General features: G+C 39.1%; 1 protein-coding gene across 1 annotated transcript in view; it reads right to left on the minus strand.

Annotated features, from left to right (window-relative positions):
• Positions 1-2262: 2262 nt before the first annotated feature.
• Positions 2263-14676, minus strand: part of LOC136871787 (golgin subfamily A member 2) — an 88254-nt gene continuing 75840 nt past the window's right edge. Inside the window, exons 13-14 of the mRNA XM_067145372.2 lie at positions 12017-12211; positions 2263-2500 (exon numbers count right to left, since the gene is read on the minus strand). Coding sequence (XP_067001473.2) covers positions 2328-2500; positions 12017-12211 — 368 coding nt within the window. The 3' untranslated portion in view covers positions 2263-2327. The remainder of the gene's footprint in view (positions 2501-12016; positions 12212-14676) is intronic.

The raw sequence follows: 14676 nt of genomic DNA on the forward strand, positions 1-14676 counted from the left end.
AAATAATACAGATGTTGATTCCCATAGGGAACCTAAAATATTTGTCCTGAATGAGTAAATTTATAATACCAATATAATGGTCCGTTATTGGACATTATAAATTTTCCAGCTAACTCATTCTTGGTTGCCTGCGTTTCGCCCTCGTGTGCTAAGTTAAGGCCTATGCAGTGGCCTCCACGGTATGCACTAGCCTTGCGTCTTGGGTGGTGTGCTAAGTCCCAACTGACGAGCCTAACTTAGCACACGAGGGCGAAACGCAGGCAACCAAGAATGAGTTAGCTGGAAAATTTATAATGTCCAATAACGGACCATTATATTGGTATTATAAATTTACTCATTCAGGACAAATATTTTAGGTTCCCTATGGGAATCAACATCTGTATAACTATCAGATAGGAAAAGGCAAGTGGTGGTGATTATTGTTTAAAGAGGACTGGGGAAGAAGAGCTGCGGCTATAATAACAGCTGTGGTATTTGCCTGGTGTAAAAATAGGGAAACTATGGGAAACAATCTTCAGGGCTGCCGATGATGTGTTTCGAACCTACGATCTCCAGAATGCAAACTACATCTATATGGCCCGTACAACACACTCGGTTACACTTACTATTGCTTCATCTTCCTTGGTCGAAGCTACCGTATTTATGAGTAGATTACACTCACTGTAACAACACTATAATCAAAGCTACACTTCCCAAATGGTGGTGTGCCGCTATAGTGTCGATAATATGAGATTTAATTTCCACTGAAGGACGACAAAAATACCCAGTCCCCAGGCCAGGGAATCTAATAATTTACAATTAAAAACCCCTGACCCAGCTGGGAATCGAACCCGGGGCTGCCGGGTGACAGGCGGACGCGTTACCCCTTACACCGCAGAGCCGGGCTTGTTATATTGATTAAACTGATTTGTCACCAGATGGCTCTATTATCTGTGGACAAGTCATGCTCATGCTTACCCATATTTGAGTAATGTGTAGGAAGACAAACAGCTGACTGGTGTTCAGCGCACGCACCGATTAATTTTATTGGTTGCGACAAACAAAGAGTTGCATGAAAGATACTTCTATCTCTATTTTCAAACCAATATTGAAACTTGAAGAGATGTCTAGTTAAAAATCGCCTGAAAATTGTTTATGCAATGGAAGATCGTGCTCGATTTAGACATTGTCTAAGGCTTAAAAGTAGTCATCATTTCTGCAATCAGCCCTTAAGTTGTAACAAAACATGATTTTCTTGGCAGATCACAACACCATGAGCATTCATCCAGATTTCACAGTAAAACCCGTGGTACTTGTCTAAATAATCCAATACAGTCCATGAAATTAATATTCTCCAGGCTTTAGCAGTATGTATTTAACATCTGATGATCTTGTTGTCTATTACAGAACTCATAGACATGTGAACATGAAGGACATTACTTAGAGCCAAGAACAGTTTCCTCCTCAGAATACAATAGAGACATCTGGTGACCAATCAGTTTAATCAATATAACAAGTCCGGCTCTGCGGTGTACGGGGCAACGCGTCCCCCTGTCACCTGGCGGTCCCGGGTTCGATTCCCGGCTGGGTCAAGGATTTTTAATTGTAAATTATTAATATCCCTGGCCTGGGGACTGGGTGTTTGTGTCGCCCTTAACATTCCTTTCCTCACATTCAACACTCTACACTTCTTCCATTCCAATTACACGCAGGTTCATATCACATGGTGCAAGTAGGGGCAAAAGATCTCTATAGGTCGACACCTCGAACAAATAGCATTTAAAAAAAAAATCAATATAACAGTGGTCAAGTGATTTCCAAGTTCCAAGCATCGTTGTTAGAACAGTTGTAGTGCTGGTCGGACGAGTTTTCCTTCTATGGACATGGTGCAAAGTCTTCATGAAACATAACAGCACAATATTCTTGTGAGAGATTTTTTTTTTTTTAAAGCAGCCCTACTAGAATGCTGAAATATTCTCCGGTTTTAGGAGTACGTATTTAACATCTGATGATCTTGTTGTCTATTAAAGAACTCATAGACATGTGGACATGAAGGACATATCTTAGAGCCAAAACGGTTGTAGTCCTGGTCGGATGAGTTTCCCTTCTATGGACGTGGAGCAAAGTCTTCATGAAACATAACAGTAAAAACTCTAAAAGAATATTATTCTATTAATCCTAGTATTATTAGTATATTTTTATATGTATCGCTAGTGTTGTTATTACTATCATCCTTTGTTCTGAGCTCTGATCACTTACAATACCAATAATAACAAAAGCAAGTACTGTACAAAGGTTAGTTTATTTAAAGAACAGTAATTTACATAGCACTTAAAAAATACTGAACACTATATAGTAATAAGTCTTCCTGAGCACCAGGGACAGGGATGAAAGCTATCAGGACCCTTCATCTGGGGTTCTACCAGATTACTGCTCCCAATCTCTGACAGCAGGGCCATGATCTTGCCTGCAGCTTCATTTGTAGGTTCTTCGGGAACGTCTACGTCTCCGTTCATCAGACCTAGCAAAAGAACATCACGTTTATCGTACGTATCGATAGATAAGTGGACATAAAATACAGACTGGCACAAGCTCACTTCAAACACATTAGAAACATGCTTTTCATGATTTTTGTTTGGTCCATGGCACTGTATGGAAGTGAAACATGAGCAATAACTAGAAAGAGAATAGAATCGAATCGTTTGAAATGTCGTCTTACATAAGATGGGTGCGTTGGATCACTAATGAAGAGCACACATCTTAAGACTTATGAAGTTAATTTTTGAGGGAAGTGTAGGTGGTAAAAACAGTAGGGGTAGCAAGTACAGGGTGGCATTGACTGATGACCCATTTCTCCATATGTTGCAGCTGGTTTAAGTTAAGGACCAGTTGACATTTATAGCAAGAAGAAATAATACTGCCCTCAGAACTTGCAGGGTGGTCAACACATCTTGCAAGAACTGATAACATTGAGAAAACAGAGGGAAAATGAGCTTGTGTTCATGAAATGGTGGGTTCAAACACCACTGAAGCCAGGAACTCAGTTTCTCAACACTTCACCTAGTAAAATACCCTCAAGCAGTCTGTGGTGAATCATACCTCTTATGATCACACAACTTTGTGTTGCTCTTAATTTTGTCATACATGAGAATAAAGACAGCATATGTCACTCTACAGTTGGTTTCTTTTATACTTTCTAATGTGTTAGTGAAAAAAAAGGGGTGAATGATGTGTCCGGGGAAGGAAGGGTACAGAGATGAAAAATTAAGGCCATCAGCCATAGCCTTCACCCGCATTTTCAAAACAGCACAAATACAAAAATGGAGAACAAGGATCTAAAAATGACCATGCATTCGTACATTATTATAGGTTACACCTTGGGATTACCAATTTTCCTACAGCCTAACAGCATACAGCAGATCACGAAGCAATTTTAGCCATCATTACGCACTGTACAAAAATAAATAATATTTTGCTTCAAATCTATCACTCTAGTGTGTGACAGGTCCTGTTCTCGCTTTCATCACATTTGTTACTCACTTGGCAAGTGGTTAATCAGCAACACAAGTTGAAGAACTCCAAACGCACCGATTCACCATAACTGGTTGAAGATCCTTTGCTAAATTAATCACCTCCTTCACAGACTTGATCTAGACATCGTTTTGCTATATTTACACTAAACGCAATTAGATTAAGCTACATCACCTTCAGAGCTGGAGAGCAACATACCCCTACTTCCAAAATATAATTCACACATTCAAAAATTCATAACCCAGCAAGATACAACTGTGTGAGATAAACACAGCACAAAATCTATACAGAAGAGAGAAAACAAAGATGCAATCTGGCTAAAGTGACAATGAAAATGAAAAAAATTACCTAAACTTTGGAAGGACTGACAGATTTCCAAGAACCTGAAAATAACACTTTTTGACAATTGGCTCTACATTGCACCAACAGAGATAGATCCTATGGCGACGATGGGACAGGAAGGAGCTAGGAGTGGGAAGGAAGCAGCCATGGCCTAGTGTAAAAATGGGAAACCATAGAAAACCATCTTCAGGGCTGCTGACAGTGGGGTTTGAACCCACTATCTCCCGAATAGTGGATAATGGCAGCACTTAAGCGACTGCAACTATACAGCCCGGTAGAAAATAAGACTGAACTGTCTAGTATTTTCCATAGTAATGTATGAATGCGAGACCTGGACATTAAGAAAGGAGAAAAATTACATCAATTCAACCAAAATGAGAAGGATGTTGATAATTCCATAGACCTATCACCACACAAACAACTCCATTCTAAAAGAGCTTAAAATTTAAAGGAAAATGTCACGTCAGATTCAGCTCTGTAAAATGAAATAATTTGGCAATGTAATGAGGAGACTAGAAAATATGAAGAAGTTGATCATTCGAGGATAAACCAAGGGACAGACGCCAAGTCCCAATGACTTGTATTAGCCAGATTACTAGTATATGTAGATCTAATAAAGCGAGTAAATGCAATAGAAAATTATCGCTTTCACAATGACGGAAGGTCAGGCAAAGTAACTCAAGTTTTTAAGCAGGGTGTATTATGCAAGTACACAAAATATTTTAGACCTTATTTACTAAACTCATATTAGTTCAACACTATCAGTTATCTTTTTTAAATAAGTTTTAATTGATAGGACTACCTACTCTGCTATTTCATTACTCTGAGCATGGTAAACTTTATTCCAATCCTGTCACAGAACTGTCTGAACAGCACAAAATTAAATGGTGGACCATCATCAGAGACAGAATTCTAATACACTAAATCAGTATGGTCAAGCCCAGATCTGCCGTGTTCATTAATAAACTGGTCCCCAGAAATTTTTCACATTTCTTTTCCATCCACCACCTATATTTTCACATTCCCCATCATCTTGCAACAATACATTATTAAAAACTATTTAAAATACTAAATTAGTTTCAGATTTACAATTAAAATTGCAAAAACAAAATCGGCCATATTTTTTAAAGCTGCTTCTTCTCAGAAATGAAATTTTAGAGCATCTTATGAAGTGTGTATCTTATGTTCCTGAAACATGTTTGCTATTGCGTCGGACACATTTCAAGTGTATTGACAAGGTGGACCAGCACATACTATTTTAAATAGTTTTTAATAGCTTTAGACAAATCAGTAGAGGAACAAACACAAATACCTATTATGGTTAAGTTTATCAACAATACATTTATAATCATAAGCAAGGCACAGCTGAAGGTTCGTTCCACTTCACCTTGTCGTCGTGTCTAACTGACATGGCCTCTTATGGTACATAGTCTGTAAAGGACGATGTGATCAAGTGGCGTGTTTTTTTACTTTGGAGCTGTGTTTTAGTTTGGATTTCACAGCCAGTCTTAATACACTGAGGAACGGAAAGGAAAGGACAGATAATTTAATGACCTTGACCACTTGTTTGAATGCCTTGTATGTTCACAAGTGGTATCTGTGATGAAAGAATTCAACATTTGGAGACATTACAACTAAATCCCATCAAAAATTAAATAATCTTGCGAACATTAGTTTCAGATTTAAAAAAATTAAAACTGCAGAAACAAAAAGTCAATTTTTTAAAAAGCTTCTTCTTCTCAGAAATGAAATTTTACAGCATCTTATGAAGTGTGTATCTTACTGATGAAGAAGCATGTCATTCAGGAGTCCAGCAGTGCACAATAAGAAATGCTAAATCGGCTGATGCATCGAACTCCGAGATTATCTCTTTATTGCACCACATTATGTCAGAATGATACATGAGATAACTTCTAATTTTTGTTAGAACAGCTTATAAGAGAATTATTAGATGTACTTCGTCTTTAACACTTGTGCTATTGTGGACACATTTCAAGCTGTCATTACAGTTGTGAACAAGCAGGGAGGATTTGAGAAGCAAAATAATAACATCAGTATTCTGGTGCTGCACTGTATTATTCACCAAGACCTGTTAATGAAGTAATATGTCCTATGCCGATGACTTGGGCTTAATGGCAGACTTTGCTGAAAGCCTGCAATCTAGTATCTTGGAACTTGAAAATAGGTACAGCGAGTAGGACATGAAAATTAGTATTTCTAGGATGAAAGTGATGTCAGTAGGGAAGAAACCTAAGAATTGAATGTCACATTCGGGATACAATGTTAGAACAGACAGATAATTTCAAGTATATAGGATGTGTATTGTCCCAGGATGGTAGCATAGTAAGTGAGATTGAATCAAGGTACAGTGAAGGTAACACAGTGAGCTCGCAGTTGCGATGTACAGTATTCTGTACGGGTGTGAAACTGTGTGGAATAAGGATATCTTATTCACAAGTAGGAGATGAGCCACCTCACACTCAGCGTTTATGTTTTTGTGTGACTTGGGCTTTAATTCTTCAAAATCTTACTCTAATTTTCACAAATCTTGCACTAGATAGCAGCACATGCCAAACTGGTGGCATGTTATCTCCTTGCATTTTGTACACTCTGCTGATGGCTGGAATCTTGTGCACGGACAAGATGGCTGTGTTGGTTGGTGAAATTCCCTTTACAGGATTTAACAACTTATTTAGAAGATTTAAATGGATAATATGCTTGGCGTTTATCTTTTGACGCCTGTATAGGTTTCCATTTAGCATTCATCTGCGAGTAATGGTCGTCTTCATATTAAATATCTTCTGATGAGGCGTCTGGTGGTGTCTGGCTTATAATAATGGAGTTGTTTTAGTGTTTGTTTATATTTTGATTTTATACGACTGGGAAATGAAGAGGAATGTTATAGATGTAAAGGTAATAACATCAAAGCCCTAAATAGTGACCACAAACTATTGGTAATGAAACTGAGAAAAATGACAGAAAAAAAAGAGAACAGAGAAGCAGGAAAGACGTATCAAAATATGGAAACTGAAGGAAAAAGAAAACAAGGAAGAATACCAGATACCAGGAAAAAATAAGATTGAACTTGCCAACAGATGATACAAAAACAAGAGAGAAAGAATGGGAAAGATTCAAGAGGACACTAGTAAAAACTGCAGAGGAAGTGTGTGGGAGAACTAGTGCCAGGAAAAGATGCAAGGAGACCCCATGGTGGAACGAGAGTCAAAGCGGCAGTTAGGGAGAAGAATAAAGCTTTCAGAGTGGGGTGTCAACAGAGGACAACGGAGACAAGACAAGATTATAAGACCAAAAAGGAAGAAGCAAAAAAGGTTGTAACAGAGAAGAAAAAATGGATGGAAAAGTGGACAAACATGATGGAGAAGTATAGCAAAGGAAATAAAAAAGTTCTGTATGGAATGGTCAAGAGTAAAAGGAAAGGCATGAGGGAAGATGTTATAATGATAGACAAAAAGGGAAATGAAGTGCAGGAAATGGAGAAACTCAAAGGAATGTGCAAGGAGCATTTTGAAGATTTACTAAACCCAAAAGGATGCACTGAGGAGGAAAGTAGAAGCAGGGAGGAAGTAAGAAATATGGAAAAAGGAAATGACTTAACATGGGCAGAATTGGAGCTAGCACTGGACAAGATGAAAGGAGGAAAGCCCCAGGGTTAGATGAAGTGAGTATTGAGATGGTGAAGGTAGCAGGAGAGGTAGGGAAAGAGTGGCTTTATTGTGTGTTGAAAGTAGTATGGAAGGAAAGGAAGACCCCTTAAGATTGGAAGAAGGGGGTTATCATACTCATTTTCAAGAAGGGGAATAGAAAAGAGTTTAAGCACTATAGGGGAGTCACATTGATATGCCACTGTGCAAAGGTGTTTGAGAAGATTCTGGAGAATAGAATCAGAAAGAGGGTGGAAGAAAAGTTAAGAGAAGAGCCGTATGGCTTCAGATCAGAAAGCTCTACAGTAGACCTTATATTCGCTGTAAGACAGCTACAAGAGCGTCATTATGAACGGGGTAAGGATCTTGTGATGGCCTTCGTGGACTTTGAGAAAGCTTATGACCGTGTGTGTAGAAACAAGGTATGGGAACCCTTACAGAGAAAAGGTGTCGAACAGACCATAGAAAGAGTGAAGGAGATGTACAATGGGAGTGTCAGTTATGTGCAAACAGGAGGAAAGAAAATAGGCTGGTTTAAGCAAAAAGGTGGATTAAAACAAGGAAGTGCTCTGTCACCTTTGCTCTTCGTAGTAACAATGGACGAGATAATGACAAAAGTGGCAAGAAAAATTGGAGAAGGAAAAATGAAAGTGATGATGTTTGCAGATGACCTGTTAGTTTGGGGAGAAAAGGAAGAGGATATCCAGGAACAGTTAGGTGCTTGGGTAGATGAAGTGGAACAATATGAAATGAAATGTAATGCCCAAAAGAGCGAGATAGTGATAACAACTAGACAGAAGGAGAGACTTACGAGAGGGATATTGCTTAGAGGGGAACAGCTTAGGAAGGTAGAGGGTTTCAAGTACTTGGGAAGTGGAAGAAATAAGGAAATAATCAAGCGTGGAAGACAAGCAGGAGCATTCCTGAAAAATGTCAGAAGCCTGGTTTGGAGCAAGGATGTCCCTCAGAGATGCAAAAGGGTGATATACAGGATGTACTATATACCTATTCTGATGTACGCAGCTGAGACTTGGGTAATGAGGCAGAGAGCCGTGAATAGCATACAGGCAAGTGAAATGAAATTTCTGAGAAGCAGGATAGGAGTGACAAGACTGGATAAGATGAGAAATGAGAAGGATCGAGATATAGTAAAAGAAGAATAGGGGGACATCTAGACTTAGATGGTATGGATACATGTAGAGAATAACAGAGGAAAGGATACTGAGGAGGATGCACGAAATGGAGATAACAGGTAAACGACCAACAGGAAGACCAAGAGACAGGTGGATAAAAGGAGTGGAAGAGTGTGTACAGAGAAGAGGTGAGGACTGGGCAAGAGTGACTGGGGAGAAGTGGTGGGAAGACAAGAGGAGATTGAGAGGCTTATGTTTCAAGCAGACTCTGCCAACAGCCAGAAACTGCAGATGATGATGATGATGATCTTTCTTCGGGCCAGTGTTTTTGGAGATCGCTCTCTCATGTTAACTATTTTGTGTCGTGTTATGTATTGCCCTGAAATTCCCTGTAGTGTGGATACGTATGTTCTATTTTGTGGGTGTGGGAGTGCGTGAAGCTATTAGAATCCAATCAATGAATGATAAAAAGGTTCCACCTAATCAATACTTTCTCTTTTTTATTTAGCCTTGCCCCTGGTTTAATTTATGTTAATTCGCAGATGACTGGTACTGTGCAGTGTGTAATGATGCTGATGAAATCTTGTGCTGCCACACAGCCTACTTTTTTTCAAATACATCAACAAGTCTGCTCAAGGCTTAACATCTCCATCCAAAGTACAAATCACTATTGAAAACCTACAACTTGTTTTCCAGTAAATGACCGGGTCAGGGATGGGATGAATGAAGCCCCCAACTTGCGGCGAGGATAGGAATTGTACCAGCTGCCTAGGCTTATCGAACTCCTCTGGGGCAATGATTAATGACTGAAAGATGAAATCAAATGATAGTGGAGTGTGTTGCTGGAATGAAAGATGACAGGGAAAACCGGAGTACCCAGAGAACAACCTGTCCCGCCTCTCCTTTGTCCAGCACAAATCTCAGATGGAGTGACTGGGATTTGAACCACGGTATCCAGAGGTGAAGGTGTCCGCAGGTTGTTGCCAAGAGAAGAACTGAAATTGGTAGATGAAGAATGGGATACTCTAAAGAAGGTTGTGGTTGGTACAGCAGAAAAAGTATGTGGACGACAGAGTCAAATAAGAAAACCTAAAGAAACTGCCTGGTGGAATGATATTAAAAAGGCTATCAATGAGAGAAATTGTGCAAGAAGATCCTTATATCAAGCAAGAACGTGGGGAGATCAACACGAAATAGAGGAGAAGCTGTCACTTTACAGAAAGAAAAAAAATTACAGGTCAAGCAGTTGGTTGTAGCTGAAAAGCAGAAATGCAAGGAAGATCTGGCTACCAAAATAATGCAGGATGGAAATAAAAAACTGTTATACAGTATTGTTAGGAATAGAAGAACTCAAAATGAATCTATCCAATCTGTAGAACTTCCTAATGGTGAGGTGACTAGGGATAAGACCAAAATATTACAGGAGTTCCAAAGGCACTTTGAAACTTTGCTGAACTGAAATGTCACTCCATTAGATGACGAGCCTTATGATTTTGGCAGCACAAATACCACTGGTCTGACATGGTTGGAAGTAGAGACAGCAATATCTAAGCTGAAAAACAACACATCAACTGGATCAGATGAATTAAGTGTTGAGATGATCAAAGCACTAGGAGAGGTAGGACAACAGTGGATGTACAGGGTACTAAATAGAATCTGGAAAGAGAATGTAATACCCAGTGACTGGAAGCAAGGAGTCATCATCCCATTGTTGAAAAAAGGTGATAGAAAGAAATGTACCAACTACAGAGGTATAACTCTGCTGTCACATGGCCTTAAAATCTACGAATCCATCCTTGAGAGCAGGATTAGAAAATATGTTGAACCTACACTTGAGGAGGAACAACATGGATTTAGACCTCATAGATCAACTATAGACCTCATTTTTGCCACCAGAATGCTCTATGAGAATTATTGGGAAAAAGGTAAAACACTTATAACTGTTTTTCTGGATGTCGAGAAAGCATATGACCATGTACCACGCAGGCATATATGGGAATGTTAGAGACATAAGTGCCCGATGACATCATAGCACGAGTACAACGATTATATGATGAACCCAAGTGTTGTGTCCAGGTCTAGGATGGAAGGTCAGGTTGGTTTGAAATGAAAAGTGGAGTCCAGCAAGGAAGTTTGTCTTTCACCACTTCTCTTCATAATCATAATGGATGAAGTTTTAAAAGCAGTTAAGAGAAAGGATCCAACAACTAATGCCCTGGTTTTTGCTGATGATGTAATGGTATGGGGTGAGACAGAAGCTGAAGTACAAACTAGACTAGATCTCTGGCATGAAGCTTTTACAACCTTAGGTCTCAAAATCAGCAAAACGAAGACAGTTGGCTTGGTGATGAGTAGAAACTCTCCAACTGTTCATCTAAGAATTGGAGATGAGGAGATGGATATTGTAGACAACTTCCAGTATTTAGGTAGTTTTTCTGTCATCAGACAATACCACACATCAAGAGATTAGCAACAGAATACAGAAAGCTTCCAAATTCTATCACGCTGTATGTCAAATACTTTGGGATGAAACATTTCCGTTAGTTTCCAAGATCAGCTTGTACAAAATATATCTAGTACCTATACTGACGTATGGCCTGGAAGCAGCAACACTTACTGGACCAACAAAGAGTCGTCTTCAGGCAACAGAAATGAAGTTTCTCCGTTCTTGTCTACAAAAAACAAAAATGGATAAAATAAGGAATGTGGATATCCGACAACAGCTTGGATGGGAAAGAAGCTTGCTGGAGACTCTAGAAGTGAAGAGATTGCAATGGTATGGTCACATGAAAAGAATGAACCCTCACAGGACTCCTCGAACATACTTTGACCACAATGTTCCTGCGAAGAGACCAAGAGGAAGACCTCGTGATGTTTGGGAAAAACAGATAATGAAGGACCTTGAAATTAGAGATGTGAACTGGTGTCGCACACATGAGCAGCATCTGTGGATGGATAGGACAAACTGGAGGAGGCTCGTACACAACCGCACCCGGCTTGCTGGAGTGAAGAAATGATGATGATGATTATGATGATATCCAGAGGTGAGAGACCGGCGCGCTGCCGCCTGAGCCACAGAGGCTCACAAATCACTATCAACAGTGTCTTATAATCTCACTACATTTGAACACTGTGGAGAGGTTTGGAATTGAACCCAGGATTTTGACACACAATCTAGAGACTGCTGCCAGCCAACAATCTGAAGGTGAATATTTTTCCACAATGAGACTCGACGTGGCTAACCACGGTGTAAGACCACAGAGATTTGGGCATCAAGCGGGTCTCTTTGGAAATATAACACTGTGTGCAAGTGCGCAACTAACAAACCATGCACATTCTAAGAAAAACATCAGCTATTCAACTCCTCACCTTGCGGCTCTTGGTTTTGAAGCTCGTGCTGCTCCGACTTGCCAGCCACCAGCGTCTCTACGAGGTTCGTTAGCTCCTTCAGTTTGGTCTTCATCTCCTCACGGTCCTTCCTCAGGCGAGTCAGTTGCTCGTCCTTCTCCTGGGCTCGTTGGCGCAACATACTACGCTGCACCTGATACAGTGCAATGTACTCCCCTGAAAACAAACAGGAGTTTTCATTATCTGATAACAGTCTTTTTTTAAATAGCATTTTAGGACTAAATTTTGCATTTCTGTTTTTTAGTGAGCCTGAACTTTCTACTTTCAAGAAATAGTTATGATTACTAGAAATGTGGGTGTTAAACGGGCCAATGACAAGCAGACTGTTATTTAGAAGTGATAGGGCATGAAATCGTAATCTACTTACAATGAATTTTCCAAAAAAAATATTATTTTATTATTATAGTCACATACTGTAAGTGTAACCAGTAAGCTTGCTGAATGATTTGTACACATGAAAAATGATTTACAAGCAAAAAAAAAAAAAAAACTAACCTAACCTCTGATACATGCCCCCCCCCAACACACACAGTTTGTTCAAGACTTGCGTTTCCGTGGATGATATCTACACTCCGGCTTACTTGTTTGTTATTTTTCAAAATCTGATACTAGGTGAAAATGTATGTTTGATAAAATTATAGTACCGTATTTCCCCAAATCCAAGACAAATCCCACTTTTTCATTCAAAAATTTTCAATCAGGCTCAGAAAGTGCTTTGTAAAATCATATGAATGCCTTTGTTGTACAGTACGCATTGACTATTTTTAGACGTCGAACATTGGCTTTTATTATGCTGTATTCTTTTTTGCAGCTGCATAATTATTCTTTATTCTGCGCGTTTAAGGACCATTAACTTAAAACTGGTATCATAATACCAAAGAGAACTCCTTGAAAATTTGCCAGCAATACCTATTCCATGCGTCTCTACAATACGATGATCCATCAGAAAAATATTCTTGTTGTCTATACAACTGTTTGGGTTTGGCCGCCTTCAGCAGTTAGCGCGATGTATAGGCCTAATCGTGGATGTTGAAGGTCAACGAACGACTTTACTGCACAACCGTATGGCCATTCCGCCCTTGCATTTTTCGTGCACATACCTCACAATTTCATCCTGAACTTCTTTGAAGCGTCTTTGTTACAGACCACTGAATGCATTTTTTATACAGTATGCATTTTTTAGCTATCTTCACGCTAATGCCAAATATTGGCTTTAGTGAGGTCTATGCCATATTTTCTTACGGCTGCACAATTATCCTACATTTCTGAGTGTTTAATAACCATTAACTTAAAATTGGCATCATAATATCGACGAGAAGCCGTTGAAAATTCGCCGGCAATACCTGTTCCATGTATCTTTACAATACGACTACCCATCACAAAAATATTCCTGCCGTCTATAAAACTAAATTTTACTAAGCGTCAGATAGAGCAGACGTGTTACAACTCTGCCACTGAGTAGCCGTGGCCTTTCTAAGAATTCAAAGGCTCGCATGTTTTGATGTCATACTGCAGATTTGAGAAACGTTTTTGTAGAGACTAATAAAACGTCATTCTCTCTTCACTATTTCCCGAGATCCAGTGATGTTACACACAGGCACTGTACAACTGGTTGTCACGGCTAGCGATGTATAACAAAGAGGTGGTCGTTTACTGTTGACAAGTTTTGTGTGTGCGTGTGCATACGGGGGTGAAAAGAAGCAGAGTGGTTATCGCGGTAGCTACCAGTGGTATTCATTACTGTTAGGCCGTGAATGCAAGACAACCCTTCATTTTTCGCATGAGATTCTGAGAAAGAAAATGTAGTCTTGGATCTAGAGAAATATGGTATCATTCCAGAGGCTTCTGTGGCAAACATTTCAGTTTTCTTCTTCAAACGGCATCACCTAACCTAACCGTATACGTATCATAAAACATATTTGAAACGCTTGTACAGAAATGCTAACCTCCTCACTAAAAATTTACATGTGACTAGCCTTTCTGAAATTTAACTAGATGCGAGAAAATATGAACTATCCTCTGAAATCAGTGATGTACTCTGCCATATCTTGAGGTGTATCACATTCTTACTTAATTTCAGTATATAACATTAAAATTAAGAGATCGTTTACAGTTTTTTTTTAACGAGTTAACAACTGCTATCAGCCATGTTATTTATGCATTTATTACGAAAACGTTATCCTCTTTCATTTTGAATGTTCTTTAGAGAACAGCAGTTGACAGGTATTACTAATCGAATCGAATGTCACGAGAGAGCTCGCAAATGCACATAGTGAGAAAACTATACCGTATCAAAGATGATCGATTGCATTTTGTGGCAAACATTTCAGTTTTCTTATTCAAACAGTGTCGCCTATCCTAACTTAACCATACAATGTGTATGATGAAAACACACTTCAAGCGCCAGCAGAGAAATTTAAACCTCGCTATAAATTTACATAATAGCCTATCCATAATTTAACCAGATGTGAGAAAATATTACCTAACCTCTCAAATTAATTATGCACTCTGCCATATCTCGAGGTGTATCCCATTCTTACTTAATTGCAGTATTTAGCATTAAAACTAAGCGATCATTTAGTTAGCCTTTATTTCTAACGAGTTAACCATTGTTATCGGAC

Source organism: Anabrus simplex, chromosome 4 (assembly GCF_040414725.1).
Source record: "Anabrus simplex isolate iqAnaSimp1 chromosome 4, ASM4041472v1, whole genome shotgun sequence".
In the NCBI taxonomy this organism is placed as follows: Eukaryota; Metazoa; Arthropoda; class Insecta; order Orthoptera; family Tettigoniidae; genus Anabrus; species Anabrus simplex.